This window comes from Callithrix jacchus, chromosome 9 (assembly GCF_049354715.1).
Source record: "Callithrix jacchus isolate 240 chromosome 9, calJac240_pri, whole genome shotgun sequence".
Classification (NCBI taxonomy): Eukaryota; Metazoa; Chordata; class Mammalia; order Primates; family Cebidae; genus Callithrix; species Callithrix jacchus.
The window spans coordinates 30,191,569-30,212,686 of NC_133510.1; the positions used below are offsets into that span (position 1 = coordinate 30,191,569).

The following is a 21,118-nucleotide window of genomic DNA, read 5'->3' on the forward strand; positions in this document are numbered from 1 at the left end:
AAAAAAATTATAAATAAATTCATATTTGGCCACTTCCCATCATGCTGCCACTGCTCAGAGGTAAACGATGGAAGGAGTAAAGTGCAACCCTATCAGTAGAAGCCTTATTCTTGTTAAGCCTTCCACAGCCCAGTAGCCTCTGGTGACTTCAGAAACAAGACATCTAGATCAGGCCCCAGCCATTTTCTTTTCCTGAGGGGTAGCAGCGGTGATGGCTATCTTAACTAAGGCCATCACCAAGTGCTCTGAATAAGGCAGCCTTCTGAGGGAAACTCAGACCTCAGGTGGGGAGGAGTAGTCTCAACAAGAAGCATCTGCCCCTGTGCCACGGGTTGCTAATCTCTTTCAACCTGCAACACTCACAACAAACAACCTCCTCTCCAGACGGTCCCAGTGATGCAGGTGCTCCACACAACTCCCTGGTAGTTTTTTCTTTTTGAGGTAGAGTCTTGCTCTGACACCCAGGCTGGAGTGCAGTGGTGCGATCTTGGCTCACTGCAACCTCCCCATCCCGGGTTCAAGCAATTCCCCTGCCTAAGCCTCCCGAGCAGGTGGGACTACAGGCGCGTGCCACCACGCCAGTCTAATTTTTTGTATTTTAGTAGAAATGAGGTTTCATCATGTTGGCCAAGATGGTCTCGATCACCTGACCTTGTGATCCACCCACCTTGGCCTCCCAAAATGCTGGGATTACAGGTGTGAGACACTGTACCTGGGCCTTGGTAGCCTTTTTACTGCAACATTTCTCAATTCTGAATATAAAACTTTTAGAAGGGGCTTGAATCTATGCTGTTTTCTCCACATAATCAACTCCTCATGTCTCTTCTTTCATTATATTTTGATACTTGATTGTGTAACTTGAAATTATATTCAGGTACTAGTTGGCAACTACTTCCTACTACTCTCCCCAATAGATGGGGTGGGGTGTGGCAATGGATGGGAGGCAGGGTTCCTGCCTCCAAATTGGGAAGCTCTTTATTTAATAGGTCTGAAGGCCATTTCTTCTAGAATCCCAGCCTGGACTTCAATCATGTGATTATATTCTCCAGGTGGCCAGATGTAGCTAAGGAAATTGAAGCATTTTTACTCTAGAAAACATCACAATTTAGTTTAGTTGAGATCTTACAAAACAAACAGATTATCTGAATACAGCTAAATTATCTTAGAGATTCAAGCTATTGAAAATGTCTTAAATATGCACTTAACCTGTTAATTATAGAAATAGAAATGACATATAAATCAGATTGCTCCTCCCTAGCGAGTAATAATCCTGAGACTTGTTCCAGGATTAAATGTCTTAAGTTACTGATCCTTTGTAGTTTCATCTGAGGACTGCTTTTGTCCTTGTCCTTTATATGCCAAATTTATACAGGCATCAGACTTTCACATATAACAACTATCATTTACTTAGCATGCAGTATGAGCTAAACATTACAGTAATTCTTAGAGATACAAACACAGCCACTAAGGTATTTACGTGTGAAGGCTTTAGGTAAATAAAACACACCAGTGACCATCTGGGGAGAAGAGATGCCTGCACAGGGACTGGGGTAGCCCAAGAAGAGACTCCTAAAGCAGCGTGGCTGAGGGTTGAAAGAGGTAGCCCCTGTTGGGCATCAGCAAACAATACCCCTTTTAAAATAAAGGCCTTAGCAGCAGCCTCAAAAGCAAAAGTTTCTCTATGACCTCCTGCCCTCCTCTCTCTCAATCCCATTCTCCCCTGAGGCTGGCCACAGAAATTAAAAGGTTAGTCTGGCAGCCAGAATCCCTTTCGAGGAATATTTTTACAAAATTATACAGACAAGGTAGAGATAAAGAAATTCTGGCTATAAGATTGTGGCCATAAAGTAATTATCTGATCTACATTGTTTGACTGTATGTCATAAAATCCACATTCCAGAAGGATTTTATGGGATCCCCATACCCAGAAGGAAAGAATTCTGCTCAGAAAGGCCAAGAGGGTCTGGATAGACAGGCCTTGCTGGGTTTCCCCACTCCGTCTATTAGCATTAGATCAGATCCCTTTTTGCCTTTGTGTTTCTATATGGCTGTCTATATTTTGTTGAATCTCGAACTCTTGACCTCAGGTAATCCGCCTGCCTCTGCCTCCCAAAGTGCTGGGATTACAAGCCTGAGCCACTGTGCCCGGTTATGTTGAATCTAGGCATAAAAATGGACAATTTCCCCTCTATCTTTGGGTCTTCATTCTGAAGGTTTCCATATCATCTAAAAATATGACTAAATAAATTTGTATGCCTTTGCTCCTATTAATCTGCCTCTCGTCAGTTATTTTCAGCAAACCTTCAGAAGGCAAAGAGAAAGTTTTCCTTCGGCCTTGACACCCCTAAACCATGTCCTGATGGACGCATAAGAAGAAGTAAGAGACCATCTAAGAGGTTGCTGTGATAGGAAAACCCAGGCTGGAATAACAGTGATGGTGGTAGTGGGGATAAACAGAAACAGATGGAGTCCAGACACATTAAGGTATTAGAATCAACGGGCCCTGCAGGCTGATTGGAAAGGAAGATGAGAAATGCTTAGACTGAGTCCTAACTGACCTTACCAACTGGTTTCACAAAGTAAGAAGGGCCTTTCAAATTTAACTCCTCCTTTACCAGTTTCAGTAGGAAATGTTAACTCCCATTATTATATAGAAAAAGTAGAAAAAATAGATGCTATCACATGGAAACATTAAATTCTATAATTGAATCAACCAAATTATATTTATTCCTTCAACCAACAAATGTTTGTTGCACTCCTGCTAGACATTAGCACTGGACAAGCTCTGGAAATACAGCAGTAACTGAGGACCCCGCCTTACCCCACCCTGTCCTAACTACCCACTCCTCCTCATGGGAAGGTGGCACACTCCCTCTGATTGTTGCCCAAAGCCTCCTATGCCATGGCTCCCATTCCCACTGGCCTTCTTGCCATAGATTATGCAGCACCTTTTACTGTGACTTCAACCTATGCTTCATTTTCAACTTTGTCAACATTTTTCATGCTCAGATTTATTCTATCTTAAAAAAGTAAAGAGCCCTGCCTTAGGAAATGTAGCACCATCAAAATGTTAAATGTGCATACACTTTGACCCCACACATTCTACTTAATTCCTGTACACATTTGGAAAGACACAAATATGCATAAGTATGGTAAGATGTTCAGTGTAATGTTATGAGACACCAAAATTTCTAAGTAAAACTAAAATATCGAGACAATACTACAGCATAGTAGAATAGTATGCATCTACTTTAGGGAGTGACATGTCTATAATGTACAAAACAAAAATACAAGCTTTAGCAGACTACATAGCAATAAAGTCAATTTCTGTAATGTGTATATGACAGTGAGTGATAGCACATGCACAGAAAAATCTTGAAGGATACACCTCAAACTATTCACAGCAGCTATATATGAGAGAATGCAATTATGGAGATTATTCTCAGTTGCACTTTTTAATGTTTAAACTTTTACAATGACTCATTGTAAAATATACTGCTTTGTAATCAGAATAAAACAATAAAGATAAAAGGTTACCAAAACAGTTGCAATAACTTTCATCAGCCTTTCCATTGCACCTACTGCATTGTAACACAGTCCCTACTACTACTGATAAGAATCTAAGTATGCTGGGACTCCTCCACCATGGACTCAGCCTCCACCAGTCATCAGCCAGCTCCAAGGTCCATAGTGACTTGCATGCTGCTAAATCTAATGCCAATTTTACATTTTTACCTTACTTTGACATCTCAATGAGCTTTGACAAAGTTAACCAAGGACTTCTTTGGAAGACTCTTTTTTTTTTTTTTTTTTTAGGGAGGAAAGGAGGAAGGGAGAAAGGCAGGAAGGGAGGGAAGGAGGAAGGAAGGGAGGAAGTGGGGTAGGGAGGAAGGGAAGAAGGGAGGAAAGGGAAGGAAGGAATTCAAGCAATGAGAGAGACATTGCCGACCTGGATCTAGATGTTTACAAGTTGATTTCTTCTTTTGAGAGAAGGAAAGAAAAAAAAATGAGTAAAGGAGAGAAAGAAAGAGGAAGAGAGAGAGGGAGGGTGAACGAAAATATTGCTTTATTCTGAAAAAAAAAAAAAAAGGGTATTAATAATGGCCAATCAATGTTTCATTTAAACCTATGAGTAGGTGTGATGTGGTATTGACAAGAATGTATATTTTATGTATTTAAAGTGGAGAGCTCTATAAATATTTATTAAGTTTACTTGTTCCGAATCTGAGTTCGAGTCCTTGATATCCTTATTAATTTTCTGTCTCATTGAATCTAAGTCTCTATGTATCTGGGTGTTAGGATCGTTAGCTCTTGTTGTTGCATTGATCCTTTTACCACTATATCTTTGTTGCTTTAAAATCTATTTTATCCGCTATGAGAATTGCAACTCCTGCTTTTTATTTATTTATTTATTTATTTATTTATTTATTTATTTTTGCGCTCCATTTGTTTGGTAAATCTTTCTCCATTCCTTTGTTTTCAGTCTTTGTGTATCCTTGCCTGTGAAACAGGTCTGGATGTAACATGCCGTTGGGTTTTGGCTGTGTCTTTTGATTGGCGGATTTAGTTGATTTAAATTTAGGGTTACTGCCATTTGATGTTAACTGGCTGTTTGATCCATTCGTTGATAAAAATTCTTCTTTATGTTGGTGCTCTTTACTTTTTGGTATATTTTTAGTAAGGCTAATACTGGTTGTTTCTTTCTGTGTGTAATGCCTTTTTCAGAAGCTCTTGTAAAGCAGGCCTGGTGGTAACAGAATCTCTGAGTACTTGCTTGTTCATAAAAGATTTTATTTTTCCTTCAGTTGTGAAGCTTAGTTTGGCTGGATATGAAATTCTGGGCTGAAGGTTCTGTTCTTTGAGGATGTTGAATATTGGCCCCCACTCTCTCCTGGCTTATAGAATTTCTTCTGAGAGATCTGCTGTAAGTCTGATAGGCTGCCTTTGTGGGTAACCTGACCTTTCTCTCTGGCTGCCCTTAGTATTTTCTCCTTTGTTTCAACCCTGGTGAATCTAATGATTATGTGCCTTGGGGTTGCTCTTCTTGAGGAATCTCTGTGGTGTTCTCTGTATTACCTGGGGTTGAATATTGACCTGCTTTGCTAGTTCAGGAAAATTTTCCTGAATAATATCCTGAAGGGTATTTTCCAGCTTGGATTCATTCTCTCTGTCGCATTCAGATACACCTATCAAACGTAAATTTGGTCTTTTCACATAGTCCCACATTTCTTGGAGACTTTGCTCATTCCTTTTTATCCTTTTATCTCTAATCTTGTCTTCTTGTTTTCTTTCATTAAGTTGGACTTTGACCTCTGTTATCCTTTCTTCTGCTTGAACAATTCGAGTGTTTAAACCTGTGCATACTTCTCGGAGTTCCTGTATTGTATTCTTCAGTTCCATTAATTCACTTATATTCCTCTTTAAGTTGTCTATTCTCAGTAGGATTTCGTCAAACCTTTTCAAAGTTCCTAGTTTCTTTACGTTAGGCTATAACATGTTCTTTTAACTCACAGAAGTTTCTTATTATCCATTCCTTGAAGAGTGATTCTGTCATTGGGATGCGCTCGTTCTCCATCAAGCCTTGTTCCATTGTTGATGTGGAACTGTGATCATCTTTAGAGGGAGAGGCATTCTGATTTTGAGTATTTTCAGCCTTTTTACGCTGGTTTCTTCCCATCATTGTAAATTGATCCTCCTGTCGTCTTTGAAATTACCAACTTTCAGATTAGGTCTCTTGATTGGATGCCTAAGTTGTTAGTTCCCAGGGCCAGAACGGCGGAGTTAAGACTGATGGTGCTTTTCTGCCCAGGATTCTCCTGTCTGGCTTCCTTCTTGTGTCCGTAATGGGTGACTCTGCCTTCCCTGGGCTCCAAACCTCGGTCAGAAGGGGAACCAGTCTCATTTACTCTGCTCCGCGAGCTGCTGCGCCGAGGTGCAGGCGAAGCCACTGCGCCGGCCACAAGAGTCACGCTGGCAGCCCGTGTGGGTCCTCCAAGCCTCGGTCAGAAGGGGAGCCAGCCCTGTTTATTCTGCTCGGAGAGCTGCCTCGCCGAGGTGCCGGCAAAACCGCTGCACCGGCCACAAGAGTCGCGCTGGCGACCCGTGTGATTCCTCCACTGGGGATCTGCTCCGTGAGCAACCAGAATTTGTCTGAAAGTGTGGCGTCCTCTAGTTCTCTGCGCTTTGACTGAGAGCTGCAATCCGGAGCTGTTATCGATCGGCCATCTTGGATCATTTCCCCTGACTCTCTCCTCTTGGTTTCATTCTCTTAGAAGTTATTCCATTTCTCTGATTTCTTCCATTGGTACCTGCTCCCTGACTGTGCCTTGACTTCTGAAGATATTCAGACATCCAAGCCCTGCTCCTCTAACTTGTCCGCTGGTAACTATTAACACATGTAGACTCAAGGTTCCAAATGCACTGCTCTATTTCAGCCATCTCTTCTGGGCCACAGATTCACATATCCAACTGCCTATGCAACATCTTGGTTTGGAAATGTCCCAGGCATCTCAGACTCAGTATCCACACAGGACTTACGCTACCCCCTCAACCACAAACACACTCGAAGCTATTTTTCAATATTTCTTGTCTGCATAAACAGCACCCCCACTTATTTGGTTGGTCAAGCCTGAAACCTGGTTGTCATTCTTGACTAGCCTCTCTTCTGCATCCCTCATGGCCAAATACTGACTCTCCTATAGTGCTGAAGAGTTATTGACTGTCTTCCTCTCTTCATCTCATCCTGCCAAGCCCCTGGCATCTGTTATTGGGACTACACCAACCTCATAACCCACCACCTGCCAGCAACTTTCTTCCCCTTTTAATCACTTTTCAGTAGCCAAAGTAACCTTTGAAAATAAAATTCTGACCAGTAATTTTCTGCTTTGAATACTTTAATAGCTTCCCATTAGGAAACCACTTTCAACTGTAAGATAACAAACACATGTTACTTCTGTAATGGGGAATGCTATGGTTTTGGTGTTTGTCTCCTCCAAATCTTATGGTGAAATATCCAGAATGCTGGATGCAGCATCTAGTGAGTGTTAATCGATCATGGGGGCAGATCTCTCATGAATGGCTTAGCACCATCCCCATGCTTATGAGTTCTCAGTTAGTTCACATGAGATCTAGCTAAGAGTGTGAAACTTCTCTCTCTTGCTCCTGCTCTCCCTATGTGACACGCTGCCTCCCCTTCACCTTCTGCCATGATTGTAAACTCCGAGGCCCTCCTAGAAGCATATGCCAACAGTGCACTTCCTGTACAGCCTGCAGAACTGTGAGTCAAAATAAACTTCTTTTCTTTATAACTTACCCAGTCTCAGTATTCCTTTACAGCAACATCAACACAAAAATGGACTAACATGGGAATAAATAAGATAAGACCAATGATTTTTAAAGAAGCCTGGTTAAAAAGAGACTACAATCATCATAAGAACAGGAGCTGTATCAATTTAGTTTACTGCAGAACCTCAGTGGTTAGCCAGAATCTTTGCACACAGTTGACGCTAATAAATACTGACTGAATGAATAAATAAGGTAGGGTTGAGGAAGGTATATTTTTGTTCATTTGTTGTGCCTTGTTTTGTAAGATGAAACTTGTTTCATATTACCTATTCTCTCTCTCTCTCTCTCTCTCTCTCTCTCTCTCACACACACACACACACACACACACACACACACTCACAGACGGAAAAGAGTGAAAGAAAAACACAGGAGGATCACTGATAGAGGCATAGATGAAAGCATTAACATTAATCAGAAATATGACAGATGGGAGAAGCAAAGATGAATGTAAACACGCATTTATATATGCATTATATATAAAATACATATATTTGCATTATATAACCTATTACATATAACACACATATACAATTTACACACACATGTATAGGCAGTTTTGGAGGGATGGAGATAAAAGAAGTTGAGGCAGTAGCCCCTGCAGGTTTCTTTTCCTTTCTGATTTAAGAAAATGATCTACTGAGAGGCCAAAGAGGGTGTGGAGCAGAGAAAAGGAGGGAGAGTTTGAAACAGTTTCCGTGATTGACAGGAGACCATCAGCTGACTCTGTGTGCTGGCTCAGTTTCTGTTCTGCTGGGTTTTTCTTCTGAGCTCTGTATATATTCAAGACTCCAATCTTTTTGGTCTCTTGTTTCTAAGGCAATGGTTTCCCAGAATCAGTGCAAGACTCAATGTATAACAATAACCTAGGGAACTATGCAAAATGATTCCTACACCTTGCCTGATAGAGATTCTGTGCTAGTAATTGGTGAGGGGCTGGGTCCCATGTACAAGGCAAGTTGTGAAACACTGCCCTTTGGTCTGTAGGCCACAGGGTCACTGACCTCACAACCACATTTTCTCCTCAGTCATTGTACTGACCAGAGCTGAGCACACTGGGTTAGTGATCAAACTCGTCAAAGTCATAGTGACATGCTATGTTCACTCTGTCTTTCCATCCAGCTGAGAAGCAGCAACTTAGAAAAAAATATAGAGAGATGGGCTTATTATCTCTTCAAACATAGCTTTGATGGGAAGGACACATTTCCTGGTGGGTGCTCCCAGGATAGCCATCCCTGCCAGAGGGCAAAAGGGGAAAAAATAGACCACTTTATTATCTTTCCTGTTCTTCTGTTCAAAACCAACATTTTATCTGGCTATTGAGAACATGAATCCAAGTATGCTTTGGAGCTGAACTGTTATCAGTTGAAAATAGCCCAGAGGAAAAAAAATTCAGAATTTTCAACCTTTTAACAGCTGTTGTTCATGAAATGTGGGTTGCAATTTGACTTGACTTTGAAAATGTAAGAATTACTGAGACTGACTAAAGAATAAAAGGAGAAACTTAACTTTACATTTCTTCAATTGGCTGCCACAACTCTGTTTCCTACTCTGGTGTTCAGTTACACACAATGATCTCAACTTCTTGGAAATAAATCTATGGGTAAAAAGAGATCTTAAAATCATCTTTGTCAATTCTCTAGTCTTACAGATAGGAAATAATGACAAGGCAGGATGCCCAGGATTAAAGAGTGTAGCAAATCTGGGAATGGAACCCAAGTGTCCTAACCCTTGGTCCAGGGGCTTTCCACGTATTTGCCCCCCAGTGTAATAAAAGAGTTGAAGTTGGTGAAATGGAGACTCACGAATCACACAGAAATTTGTTTCACAAGTGTAATCAAATGCCTCCTAAGCAATTAAAAACTCATGTCAGTGAAACTTTATTTAAAGAAGGAGGACTGAATATATGCATTTAGCTCTGCCCCCTCCTCAAATACTAGCAGAACATAAACCAATAAAGACAAAGAATAAAGAAGAGGAGAGATGGTAACACAATTTTGAGAGACACTGTGTTAGGCAAGTGGCAACTGACTTAGCCAATTGTAGAAAGTGCAATGCTAAAATAGGAAAGCCTCGAAGCAATTTTATTTAAATTATAAGCCCTCAAGAGAAAGATGAATGTAAATACCCTCAAGAGGGTGGCAGCACAAGCTCCTCTGGAAATGGGGCTGAAAGTCTGTTTATTAAGGAGTTGGACCCCCAGATTCCCTTCCTCGTGGCTTGAAGACAAGTGGTTGCCTCCCGACCCCATCCTACCTAGGAAAAGACTTAAAATGTCTTCTCTGGAAAGAGTGAACAGAGGCTCTTCAGACAGGAGGATACCAGGCACAGTTAAGGATGGGGGGATCCCATACTGAAAAGACAGATTACATGAAAGATTACTGCTGAACAGTGAGACTCCTATACTTCCACTTAGATTTCTGACTGGTTATATTTTCTCCTGGTCTGATGATTAACTTGGGAAGTGGGTGGGGTGCGTTTTAGTAATTCCTAAAATTACTAACAGAATTTCCTAAGTAAATAGCCAGACAGATCACCCTACAGTGAAGTCCATAATTGCCAAATGCCATCCACTACTACAGAATTTCCAGCCATCTTTCTAGATAGCTACTCAAAAATTAGAAGGGACAAGACTTTCCAGACACTAAAAAGGCATCTAACAGAGAAACAGTAAAGCAACTTGGTGAAGAGAAAAATCACATGAAAAAGAAATTTAAAACAAACAATAAAAAAAACTCTAGCAACATCACAGATCTGAGAAAAGTACATCCATGAAATAAGGACATGATATTATCAAAGAGAGACGGGGAGAAAGAGAAATATTTGGAGAATAAAAAAAAGAGCTTTCGAAAATTAAAATGATCACAGAAATTGAAAACAGAAGGCTTGAAAGATAAAATTCAGGAAATGTTCAATAAAGCTAAGCAAAAAGAGATGGAAAATAGTAAACACGGAAAATTGGAGAACCAATTCAGGATAGCCAATATCCAAATAACAGCAGTTTTCATGGATCAGAGAAAATGGAAGGCAAGTAACTGTCAAAGAAGAAAAACTCCTTTCTCCCATAACTGGAAAAAAAAAAATAGGACGACACATTTTTCCTTTAAAAAATGGAGTTGGGGGTTGGGCAAGGTGGCTCACACCTGTAATCCCAGCCCTCTGGGGGCTAAGACAGGAGGATCACTTAAGGCCTGGAATTCGAGACCAGCCTGGGCAACACAGAGAGATCATGTCTCTACAAAAAAATCTTAAAATTAGCCAAGTGTAGTGCATACATATAGTCTTAGCTACTGAGGTGGAGGGTAGTTGGGGAGTTGGGAGTGGGGGATAGCTTGGGCCAGGAGTTTGAGGGTGGAGTGAGCCACAACTGTGCCACCTCACTCCAGCCTGGGCAACAGGGTGAGACCCTATCTCTAATATATATATATATTTATATAATAACTTTTAATTCTAAACAAAGGAATCAGGTGGGGCTTGCCATAATGAAAGGGTCTACTGAGTTTCCACCATACTAATCATTATGGAATTTCTAAACTCTGAGTTCAGAGAAAATTCCACAAAATTTCAGAGTGGAAAAGTTTTTCATACAAAGGATCATAAGTCAGAATAGCAGGAACATCACAAGAACAACTCTTGAAAGTAGAAGACTTCAAAATTCTAATAGCAGATAATTTCCACCTTTGAATTATATACTTAGTCAAGCTACCAACTGAAAGCCAGAGAAAAATACAAGCACTGTCAGACTTGCAAGTTTAAAAAAAAAAAAATTACCTGCCTTAAACCCTTTCTCCATAAGACACTGGGAAATGTAATCCCCCAAAATAAAATAGTAAACCAACAAAAAAATAAAGACATAAATGTAGGGCTCCAATAGAAGAGAGGCAAATGGAGTCCTCCGGATGGTGGTGAAAAAGAATCCCTTGCACAGCCAATGTCTAAAGAGCAACCTGGGCAGGGTGGAGATCAGAAGGCTATGGGAGGAATCTCCCCCAAAGGATGAATTTGACAGGATTGCATGCATGGCTGATTACATTGAGAGGAAATTTACAACTGGGTAAAAGTGTGAGGTTGAATTATTCATAACCGTATGAAAAATTAAGAAATAAAATCAATATCTGCTATATAGTCTCCAGAGGAAAAGTAATCAAACTATATTACATGGCTCATCTGTGGAATGTATTACATAGTTACAGTAAACACTGCATATTGATCTTACCAAAATTATAACACAATTACAATTGAGGGAATAGTGGTTGGGAGTTTGTGAGAGAAGGAAAGGGGGCTGGAGTAGGTCAAAAAGAGCTAAATACTTCTGCATCAATACATAATACTTAAAACTGAAAAATAGATCAATTCTAATTTAACATGTTAACTACAGATATAGAGGTAATTACTAAAAGAATCAGCTACAATTAAAAATCCTGGCCTCTGGGGAACAGAGAACAGAAAAGGAGATGCAGCTGGTTTTCATAACAAAACCTGCAATATTATTTAATTTCCAAATTATGTAAACATTGTAACTAATTATGTAAAACTTTGAAAAAAATAAAAAACTTTTCATTTTTTTTCCCTTAAAAAAGATGGGGAGCTCATGGCATGAACACACATAAACATAAGAATCAGTGCTCTGGCAGCTACGATTTGCCAGGCACGTGCTAGACGCAGAAGATAAAACAGTGAACAAAATAGAAAATGTCCCTTTTCAGGGAAGCTTATGTTCCACAATAAAAACTAAGTATAAGTACTCTTAAAATAACTGACTCTGCTTGGAGATAAGAAGGAAATAAACAAGTTGATACAGCAGAGATTAAGAGATGAAAATATTTCGGGTAGGGTGGGTCAGAGGAGCCTCCCTGAGGGGTGATATTTAAGTTGAGACTTGAAGGATGAAAAGGAGTTGGCTATGCAGGGTTAAAAGGAGAACATGCAAGAAAAAAGAAAATGCAAGACAATGGTTCTGAAGCACAAAGTATCTTGGTGTGCTCAAAGATATGATCAAAGATCAGTGTGCCTGCAGGTTAGTGAAGACGTGAGAGGCTGAGGAACAAGTGAGGCTGACCAGGAGGCAGAAGCCATCACACCATGCACTGACAGGTAAGCAATGGCATGGCACCACCGCATCACAGAGCATACTTCTGTGGCAGAAGTGGAAACAACAGACCAGTCATTAGACTAAGCTTGAAGTCCAGGTAACGAAGTTGGCCCAGTGGAGACAGAGAAGACATTCAAAACCATTTTGAAGCTAGAAGTACTCAGGGGGAGAGGTAGGACAAGGATGATGTACAGGCTTCTGACTATAAATTGGAAGGATGGTGGTACCATTGACTGAGATGGTGAAGACACAGAGCGTAAGGGCAGGATGTGGTAGATGGGACATGGAAGCAAATCAGGAGTTCCTTCTTGGATATGAGACATCGATCCCAAGGAGGGAGGAGGTAATGGCATTTAAAGCCCTTGAAATAGATGAGCATGTAGAGAGAAGAGGTATGGCTTAAACCACAGCATGAAGAATTCTCAACATTCCCAGGAGGCCAAGTTATGAAGGAAATGCCAGCAAAGGATCAAGAAATGGCCAGTAGAGAAGAAGGAAGGCCAAGTTAGAAGGTCATTTCCAGAAGGTAAAAGAAAACTGTGCTTAAAGCCACTCAGAGATTCAGTAAGATAGGAATGTATTCATTGGAAGCAGCAACACACACAGATCTTGAATGACTCTGCCAAAATCAATTTCAGAAGAGTACTGGAAAAAGATACCAGACTGTAACAGACTGAAGAATATACGAGTAATAGAGGCTGTAGTACATGTAGACATTTTAGAAGTTTTGCTTTAAAAGGAAACAGAGAAACAGTAAGAGATGGAGAGGGATCTAAGGGTCCGGAGAAAGGTGTTTGATTCTTTAGTTTTTGGTTTTTTTTTAAACACAGGGATTCCAGATTCCAGAACATTAATTTACTAACTCCTTCAGTCGTACAACTTATCAAGCACTAGACGAATGTCCTTATGGAGCTTACAATCTACTGGGATAGAGACAACAAACAAATATACATATACTAATTTCAGGTGGAGATAAATGTTTTGAAGACAAATAAAGCAGGTTAAGAGGATACAGAGTAACAGTGACATTTCAGATAGATGAGACAGGGTGACAGCTCTGAGTAGGTCATTCAAGTGAAACTAAATGAAGTGCAGCAGGAAGCATCCTAGATGAGAAAGGAGTTGGGAGATGAAAGAGGGTTGAGAGGAGGATAAGGACAGTGGCCAGGCAAGGGGTGACATGTCAAGGGACAGGTGTGGCCTACAGCACAGTGAGAGACAGGCAGAGCAGGAAGAGAAGAGGATGGAGAAGTAACAGAGGCCTTACAATACATGGTCAAGAGTTTGGATTTTATAGCGTTTGTAGAGAAGCCACTACAGACAGTTTAAAGGTGCAAAAAAGAAGGATCACTGTGACTGTTCTGTGAACTCAGACCAAGAGGTAAAGAATGGTAGCATGAAGCAATTACAGGAATCCTTGCAAAACTAAGTTAGTGGCCTGGGCTCAGATTTCGGGGTGAGCACAGGAGATTAGGGTGCTTGAATTTGATAATATGAGGTGTCACATAAAGTCAGGAATCAAGGATGACTTCAGGTTTTGGAAATGTTAAGTTCAACTTATCTACTAAACAACCAAATGAAGAAGTAAAGCAGACAGCTATAAAGCAAGGGAGAGATAGCGAGTGGACCTAAGTATGTGGAAGTTATCCACATATAGATGGCATTCAGGGCCTTGCAAATAAATGAGATCACCTAAGAAGTGAAGATGGGGAAGAGGGTCAGAGCACTAAGCCCTGGGTGCTCCAAACTGAAGGGGCCAGAAAAGTAGGATCCAGCAGGAGAGATCGGGAAAGCACAAGTGAGCAGTGAGTAGAATCAAGATAAAGTAGCATCACGAAGCCAAGTAAAAAAAGAATTTCAGGAAGGAAGTTACGCGCAGTGCTGCTGAGATAAGCATGAGCTCCATAAGAAAGTTCTGGGAGCCTATGTGACTCATGATGAATGAACAGTGCTTTGCAATAACATTCCTTACCCGTAAGTGTATTCAGATCACTTAGGAACTCTCAGTTCATATAGAACACTATGCCTGTTTCCAAGGATGACTCGCCCCATGGCAAACCTCCTTCAGGATTCTCCCGGGAAGCAACAGAGGAGATCCCTGTGCCTGTGAAATAGAAATGGCTCTAACGGGTAGGCTTAAATAGGAAGCAGACCAATGCTCACAGCGAAAAACCCAATTTGTTAGGGCAGAACAGAACCATTCTACAGATTTCTACATTTTTCTAGCTCACAGCACGTGAGAGGAAAATCAACAGCAGTCAAGTTATTATCATTCCCATTCTACTGATGAGGAAACTAAGGCAGAAAGAGGTTAAGTGACTAGCCCAAAACCACACAGCTAGTAGGTAGGAAAGCCAGGATTCTCAAACCTAGGAATCAACCTAAAAAAAAGAGCAAATTATCAACCAGTTTGCTTGGCTGCCTTCCCCAAATCAAATACGTAGTTTCTGAGAGTCAGATCACAAAATTCTACCTGACGCTGTATGACTCTTGATTAAAATTGGCCATCCTTTCTTCCATTTTAAAATATTTAATTGACAAAGATTGAATATATTCAAGGTACAGAATGTGATTTGATACACAATGTGTAACAATTACCACAATCAAATGAACACATCCCATCACCACTCATACTGTGCATTAGATGCCCGGAACCTAGTCATCTTTAACTTAAACTCTGTACCCTTTGGCCAACATCTCCCCATTTTCCCCAACCTCCAAGCCCCTGGCAATCAATGTTCTACTCTCTGCTTCTACAACTTTTTTAGATTTCACATGTAAGTGAGGTCATACAGTACTTGTCTTTCTGTAGCTTATTTCACTTAGCATAATGGCCCCCAAGTTCATCTATGTTGTCATAAACGTCAGGATTTCCTTCATTTTCATGACTGAATAACATTCTGCTGTATATATGCAGCAAAATTTCGTTATCCATTCATCCATCAATGGATACCTAGGTTGTGTATCTTGGCTATTGTGAATAATGCTGCAATGAACACAAAAGTGTGGATGTGTTTTCAAGATACTGAGATCATTCCCTTTGGGTATATACTCAGAAGTGGTACTGCAGGATCATGTGGTAGTTCTATTTTTGATTCTTTTGAATCTTCATACTGTTTTCCACAATGGCTGTGCAATTTATATTCCCAACAGTTTACAATGATTCCCATTTTTCCATATCATTGCCAATAGTTTTTCTAGCCAACTTAATGGTGTTTATTAAAAACTCTAAGGGAAGCTAAAGCCAGCCCTCTTCCACCAGCATGGTAAACGCTCATAGTTAATAATGTCTCTTCTGGAGAATTATCTACTCTTGACATGAAAGGCCATGTTCAGTAGAAAGACGTAAGGACATCAGACAGACATACTTGAATTTAAATTTTGGCTCCTCTCTCTAGTATACAGGTAAATGTAAAAATCTGGTGTAAATAGGTCCTAATTATAAGTTATAAAGGTTTGATATGACATAGATGAAAATGCTAAAATCGGAGCCTTGTGTATTTAAAAAACCCTTCTTCCTTTCCTGTCCCTTCTCTTCACTTCCAGAATGTACTGCGGAGCCTCTGAAGTTAGTGTGATAGAAATTGGTTACTTATCAATAGTTTTTCTTTGTTAAATTTTTCACCAACATAGCAGCAAAAAAAAAAAAAAAAAAAAGAAAAAAAGAAAAGGTGGTTCTTCAGATCTTCATATTTTATCTTCACCAAAAAATTTGCATCTTTACTCAATAAAAGTTATTTAATATAAAAGTGTTTTATATTTACCTCCAACTAAATTGATTTGCTTTCTCTTGAAAGTTTGGGGAATATTTGTTTTAGGAAGGTTTTCCATAATATACAATGACTTCACTTCCACACTGCCACATTACCACTTACTCTCCAACACGAAGGCTCTTGAAAATAATGCATGAAGTATGAAGTCTTATTAAGATTTCCAAAGTGGGGCCGGGTGCGGTGGCTGAAGCCTGTAATCCCAGCACTTTGGGAGGCCGAGGCAGGTGGATCACGAGGTCAAGAGATCGAGACCATCCTGGTCAACATGGTGAAACTCCGTCTCTACTAAAAATACAAAAAATTAGCTGGGCATGGTGGCGTGTGCCTGTAATCCCAGTTATTCAGGACGCTGAGGCAGGAGAATTGCCTGAACCCAGGAGGTGGAGGTTGCAGTGAGCTGAGATCGAGCCATTGCACTCCAGCCTGGGTCACAAGAGTGAAACTCTGCCTAAAAAAAAAAAAACAAAGATTTCAAAGTGGATCTTCACATTTAGGTTATTGTTCTGTCCTATTTGCATCATCTTTTACATCTTGGGGTCTACTATACAACGTAGCCCAAATTGCAGTTTTAATTCCAAAAAATTTTAACTATGTATTTTCCACCCAAGAAAATTATTACTTTTCAGCATCACAACAGTGAGCATCCTGGCCACCAGCAGTCTAAGCAGATACTAGCTATTATCTTGCTTTTAGAGAAAAGTCTCTGGTATAGCTACAAGGGTAAACACAAAGAGTACAAATCTGAAAATATGTTTCCAGTAAAGAAAGAACACTGGCCAAGGATGATCCTAAGTAAACTGCAATAACAGAAGAGATTTTTTAAATCATTTGAAAAGACAAACATATTAATCCAAAGAAGCCAAAGGATTTAATTCAGCTATACTAACAGAATGTGGCTGCTTTAAAATATTATAGATTGGTGTAAGAGTAATTGCGTTTTTTGCCATTAAAAGTAATGGCAATTACTTTTACTTTTGGACCAAATAATAATTCAGTCCTTAAAATGTATTTTTTTTTAAATAGCATCATTTACTTTTGCACTAAATAATTATTCAATCCTTAATATATATTTTTATAAAATAGCATCATTTACTTCACACACTTTTTCTTGTTAGGTAATGCCACATACTCCCTTTTTCTATGCCATACACACTTGTATGTTATTTGAAGGTCCCTGGGTGTTGTACGTACCTTGAGTAATGTGTAAGGTCACTGAAATCTTGTTTTCATTATTATGTCATCAAAGTATCCTTGCCAAACATTTTTTGCTAAAACTCTCCTGGAAGGCAGGGTGGGAAGTTCTTCCTGCTTATAAGATCCTGGCCCACAGTACAGTGAGCCATAGGCAGGTAAGAAATAACTTGTGTGGCCGGGCATGGTGGCTCACACCTGTAATCCCAACACTCTGGGAGGCTGAGGCGAGTGGGTCACTTGACGTTAGGAGTTCGAGACCAGCCTGGCCAACATAGCAAACCCCATCTCTACTAAAAATACAAAAATTGGCTGGGCGTGGTGACCTGCACCTGTAATTGCAGCTACTCAGGAGGTGGAAGTTGCAGCGAGCTGCGATCATACCTCTGCACTCCAGCATGGGTGACGGAGTGAGAGTCTGTCTCAAAAAACAAATAAATAAAAGTAAGTTTTGCTTTCTGAAGTTGTTTTCTGAAGCATGCATATAAGAATGGATTATTTTCAGCAATCCATGTGGACTGAGGAATAAAAAGCTACAAAACTTCAATCCAACAAATATTATCTGAAATCCCACTACTGTTACAGAAACAACAAGAAAGACACAGGCCTGTTCTCCTGAACTGACAGTTGGAGAGGAAGAAGAAGGAAGGATGCTGTTCAAATACAAAAGAAGGGGATCTTACCCAGGCTGGATGGGAGGTGAGTGTGAGGAGTCAGAAAAGGCCTGGAGGCGGGAACATCACCTGAAGGATGAGGAGGCATCAATAAATACAATAGGCCAGTATAAGGGATGGTGTTAGGCTGCAGACAGAGCAGTAGGAGGCATCAGACCTGCCACTATAACAAGGACCTGACCTTGTGTAAGCCATTTCACCCTTCCTGCTCTAATTTTTCCTTATCTATAATATGGAATGGCTAGGATCATGTCAGTTAACCTTAACTCCTGCTGTGCATCAAAATCATCTGAGAGCCTTCTAAATAGACTCTAGAATGGTAGTTTCAGGTGGTGGGACATCAGTGTTTCTTTCACAAGCTCTCCAGATGATGCTAATCTGCAGCCAGGGCTGAGAACCATCGGATGAGATGAGCTCACAAGCCCCTGACATCTTAGGTCTGTGGTTCACAACCCATAGTGCACAATAGCATCCTCTGGGGAGCTTTTAGAAATCCCAGTGTAGGCTGCATTCCTGATAATTAAACCAGATTTCTGGAGGTGGCCTCAGGCATCAGTAATTTTAAAGTTCCCAGGTTGATGCCAAGCTACAACCAAGGTTGACAACCACTGTTCTAGGCTCTCTTAATACTTCAGTTCCCTATTATGGCCAATGAAAGATGGGAAAATTAAAAAGAAAATTATGTCAAATTAAAAAGAAAGTTAAATGCTGAAGGCCACCAAAAGATCTTAAATGGTATTGTACCACATATGGAGGTGTGTGTCATTCATGTTGATGCATGACAGGTGGGAAATGCCCAATCCAAAATGCTCTCAGTTCTAAATTTAAAATTCAATGGAATACTTCTATAAAATGGCTCCATGGTGTGTTCTCTGCAATACTTAGTTAGAATTCGATTTGCATGGTTGACTGTAATATGAACATTACATTCCCTACCCCCGAGGTTACTTAAATCCACTTATTAGGCAATGGTGAACTAAACAAACAGTAATTAGAAACACTCCAGACTACCTTTTAAATCTGTTGCTAAATTATGTTTTTCCTGCACCAAAGCCCATACACCCAGCATGTCCACAAGCATCACAAAACCAAAGCCTCAGAAATATTTACACTAATAAGGGCATAAGCTACTTCTGGGCATTCACACTGGATTCTGCAGGGAATTAAGGGCTGCTTTAGAAGACGACTATTCATTGCTGTTATTTCTCACATCTGGGTAAATAAAGCACTGCCCACATGCGGTTAGAAATCCCAGGTGAAAATGAACTCTCTGGGGGTCTAGAAATGAAGAATACCTCTGACAGACTGTCTCATTTCCTGAAATGAGTCAGAAGTGAAAGTAATTCTTCAGAAAAGAACATCTGCACTATGGCACAGCTTATAAAATAATGCCAGATGATACCTGTGGCCAAGAAGCTGGCCCCAGAGAAGAAGGGAGGGTCTGGGAAAAGGACCGAGCCTCTGCACCGCACTTAATCTCAGGGCTGCCGCTGTTAGCTTGGAGGGTCTGCAAATCCAATAAGCGGCCAGGCGTCCTGTCTCCACTGCAAATCTTAATTAGCAGTGAGAGTGCTCACATTCCATTGGAGAGCTGGCCCCTTGCCAATGGGTAGATGCAGCCAGAAAGTATGCATGTGCTGCCCTGAGCACGGAAACAGCAATTCTTACAAGAAAAACTGTTTTCCTCAACTAAAAATAGTCTATGCCTGTTAATGATTCAGACAGACCTTTCTTCCTGGGGAGGACTATGACCTAATGCTTTCCCTTCCTATTATACAGAAAGAATAGGTATTGGCATGTGGTCATACCTCCAGGTACTGGAGGACAGGAAAGAATGAAATACCATTCACAACAACTCATATAAAGGCCAATAAACAGGAAGGAGAAAGAGAAAGATTGTCTTCACTAAGATCAGAGGCCAGTTATTCCTCTTAGGTAGCTCTTCATTATTTCATCTTGGTTATGTATGTATGTATTTATTTTATTTATGTATTTAATTTTTGAGACTCTGTCACCCAGGTTGGAGTGCAGTGGCACAATCTTGGCTCACTGCAACCTCCACCTTCCAGATACAGAGATTCTCCTGCCTCAGTCTCTCAAGTAGCTGGGATTACAGGCCTGCACCACCACACCTAGATAATTTTTGTATTTTGTAGAAATTGGGTTTCACCATGTTGGTTAGGCTGATCTCGGACTCCTAACTTCAAGTGATCTGCCCACCTTGGCCTCCCAAATTGCTGGAATTACAGGCATGAGCCAGGTGCCCAGCCCTGGATTTTTAAAAGGAATCTAGCGCCAACTGTTTGTAATGGAGTGGTGGGGGAAACTGGAAACAATCTACATGCCCATTAATAGGTGATCAGGTAAATTAAAGCACATACATAATGGAATATTATGTAGTTATTTAAAAGCCAAATCTGTGTGCAGATGTAGAGATTTCTGTACTCCCTATGACACATTAATACATTAAAAATTGCACTTGGCCTTTGTATAGCAAACATTTGTGTAAATGTTTTTAAAGAAGTTGCCTAGAATAGGAGAGGGCTGGAGAGTGTTTGTTTTCTTTTATACCCTTCAATACAGTTCGATTTATCTTTTCATACACCTGCACCCTTCCCCCTTTAATAATAGGCATTACATAAGTGGAGGGCTATTTCTGATTTCTTCTTTATGCTAGTCTCTTCATACATAATTTAAAACAAGTAAGCACTATTTTATTTTTTTGAGATGGGAGTCTCCCTCTGTTGCCCAGACTGGGGAACAGTGGTGCAATCTCAGCTTACTGAAACCTCTGCATCTTCTGGGTTCAAGTGATTCTCCTGCCTCAGCCTCCCAAATAGCTAGGATTAAAGGCACCTGCCACGATTCTCAACTAATTTCTGTATTTTTAGTAGAGATGGGTTTTACCACATTGGCCAGGCTGGTCTCGAACTCCTAACCTCATGTAATCCACCCGCCTTAGGTTCCCAAAGTGCCAGGATTACAGGCATGAGCCACTACACCTGGCTTGTAAGTGCCATTCTAAATAGATATTAGAGAATCATAAC

General features: G+C 40.5%; 1 protein-coding gene across 6 annotated transcripts in view; it reads right to left on the reverse strand.

Annotated features, from left to right (window-relative positions):
* The window catches only part of ANO6 (anoctamin 6), a 209,952-nt gene that overhangs the window by 139,929 nt on the left and 48,905 nt on the right, over positions 1–21,118 (reverse strand). For 4 of the 6 annotated variants that reach the window (XM_009003603.5, XM_054238148.2, XM_078338862.1 and 1 more), the window contains one exon: positions 18,081–18,140. The exons of the other annotated variants lie outside the window; for them this stretch is intronic. In XM_009003603.5, the coding sequence (XP_009001851.2) occupies positions 18,081–18,140 (60 nt within the window). The remainder of the gene's footprint in view (positions 1–18,080; positions 18,141–21,118) is intronic. 6 annotated transcript variants of the gene reach the window in all.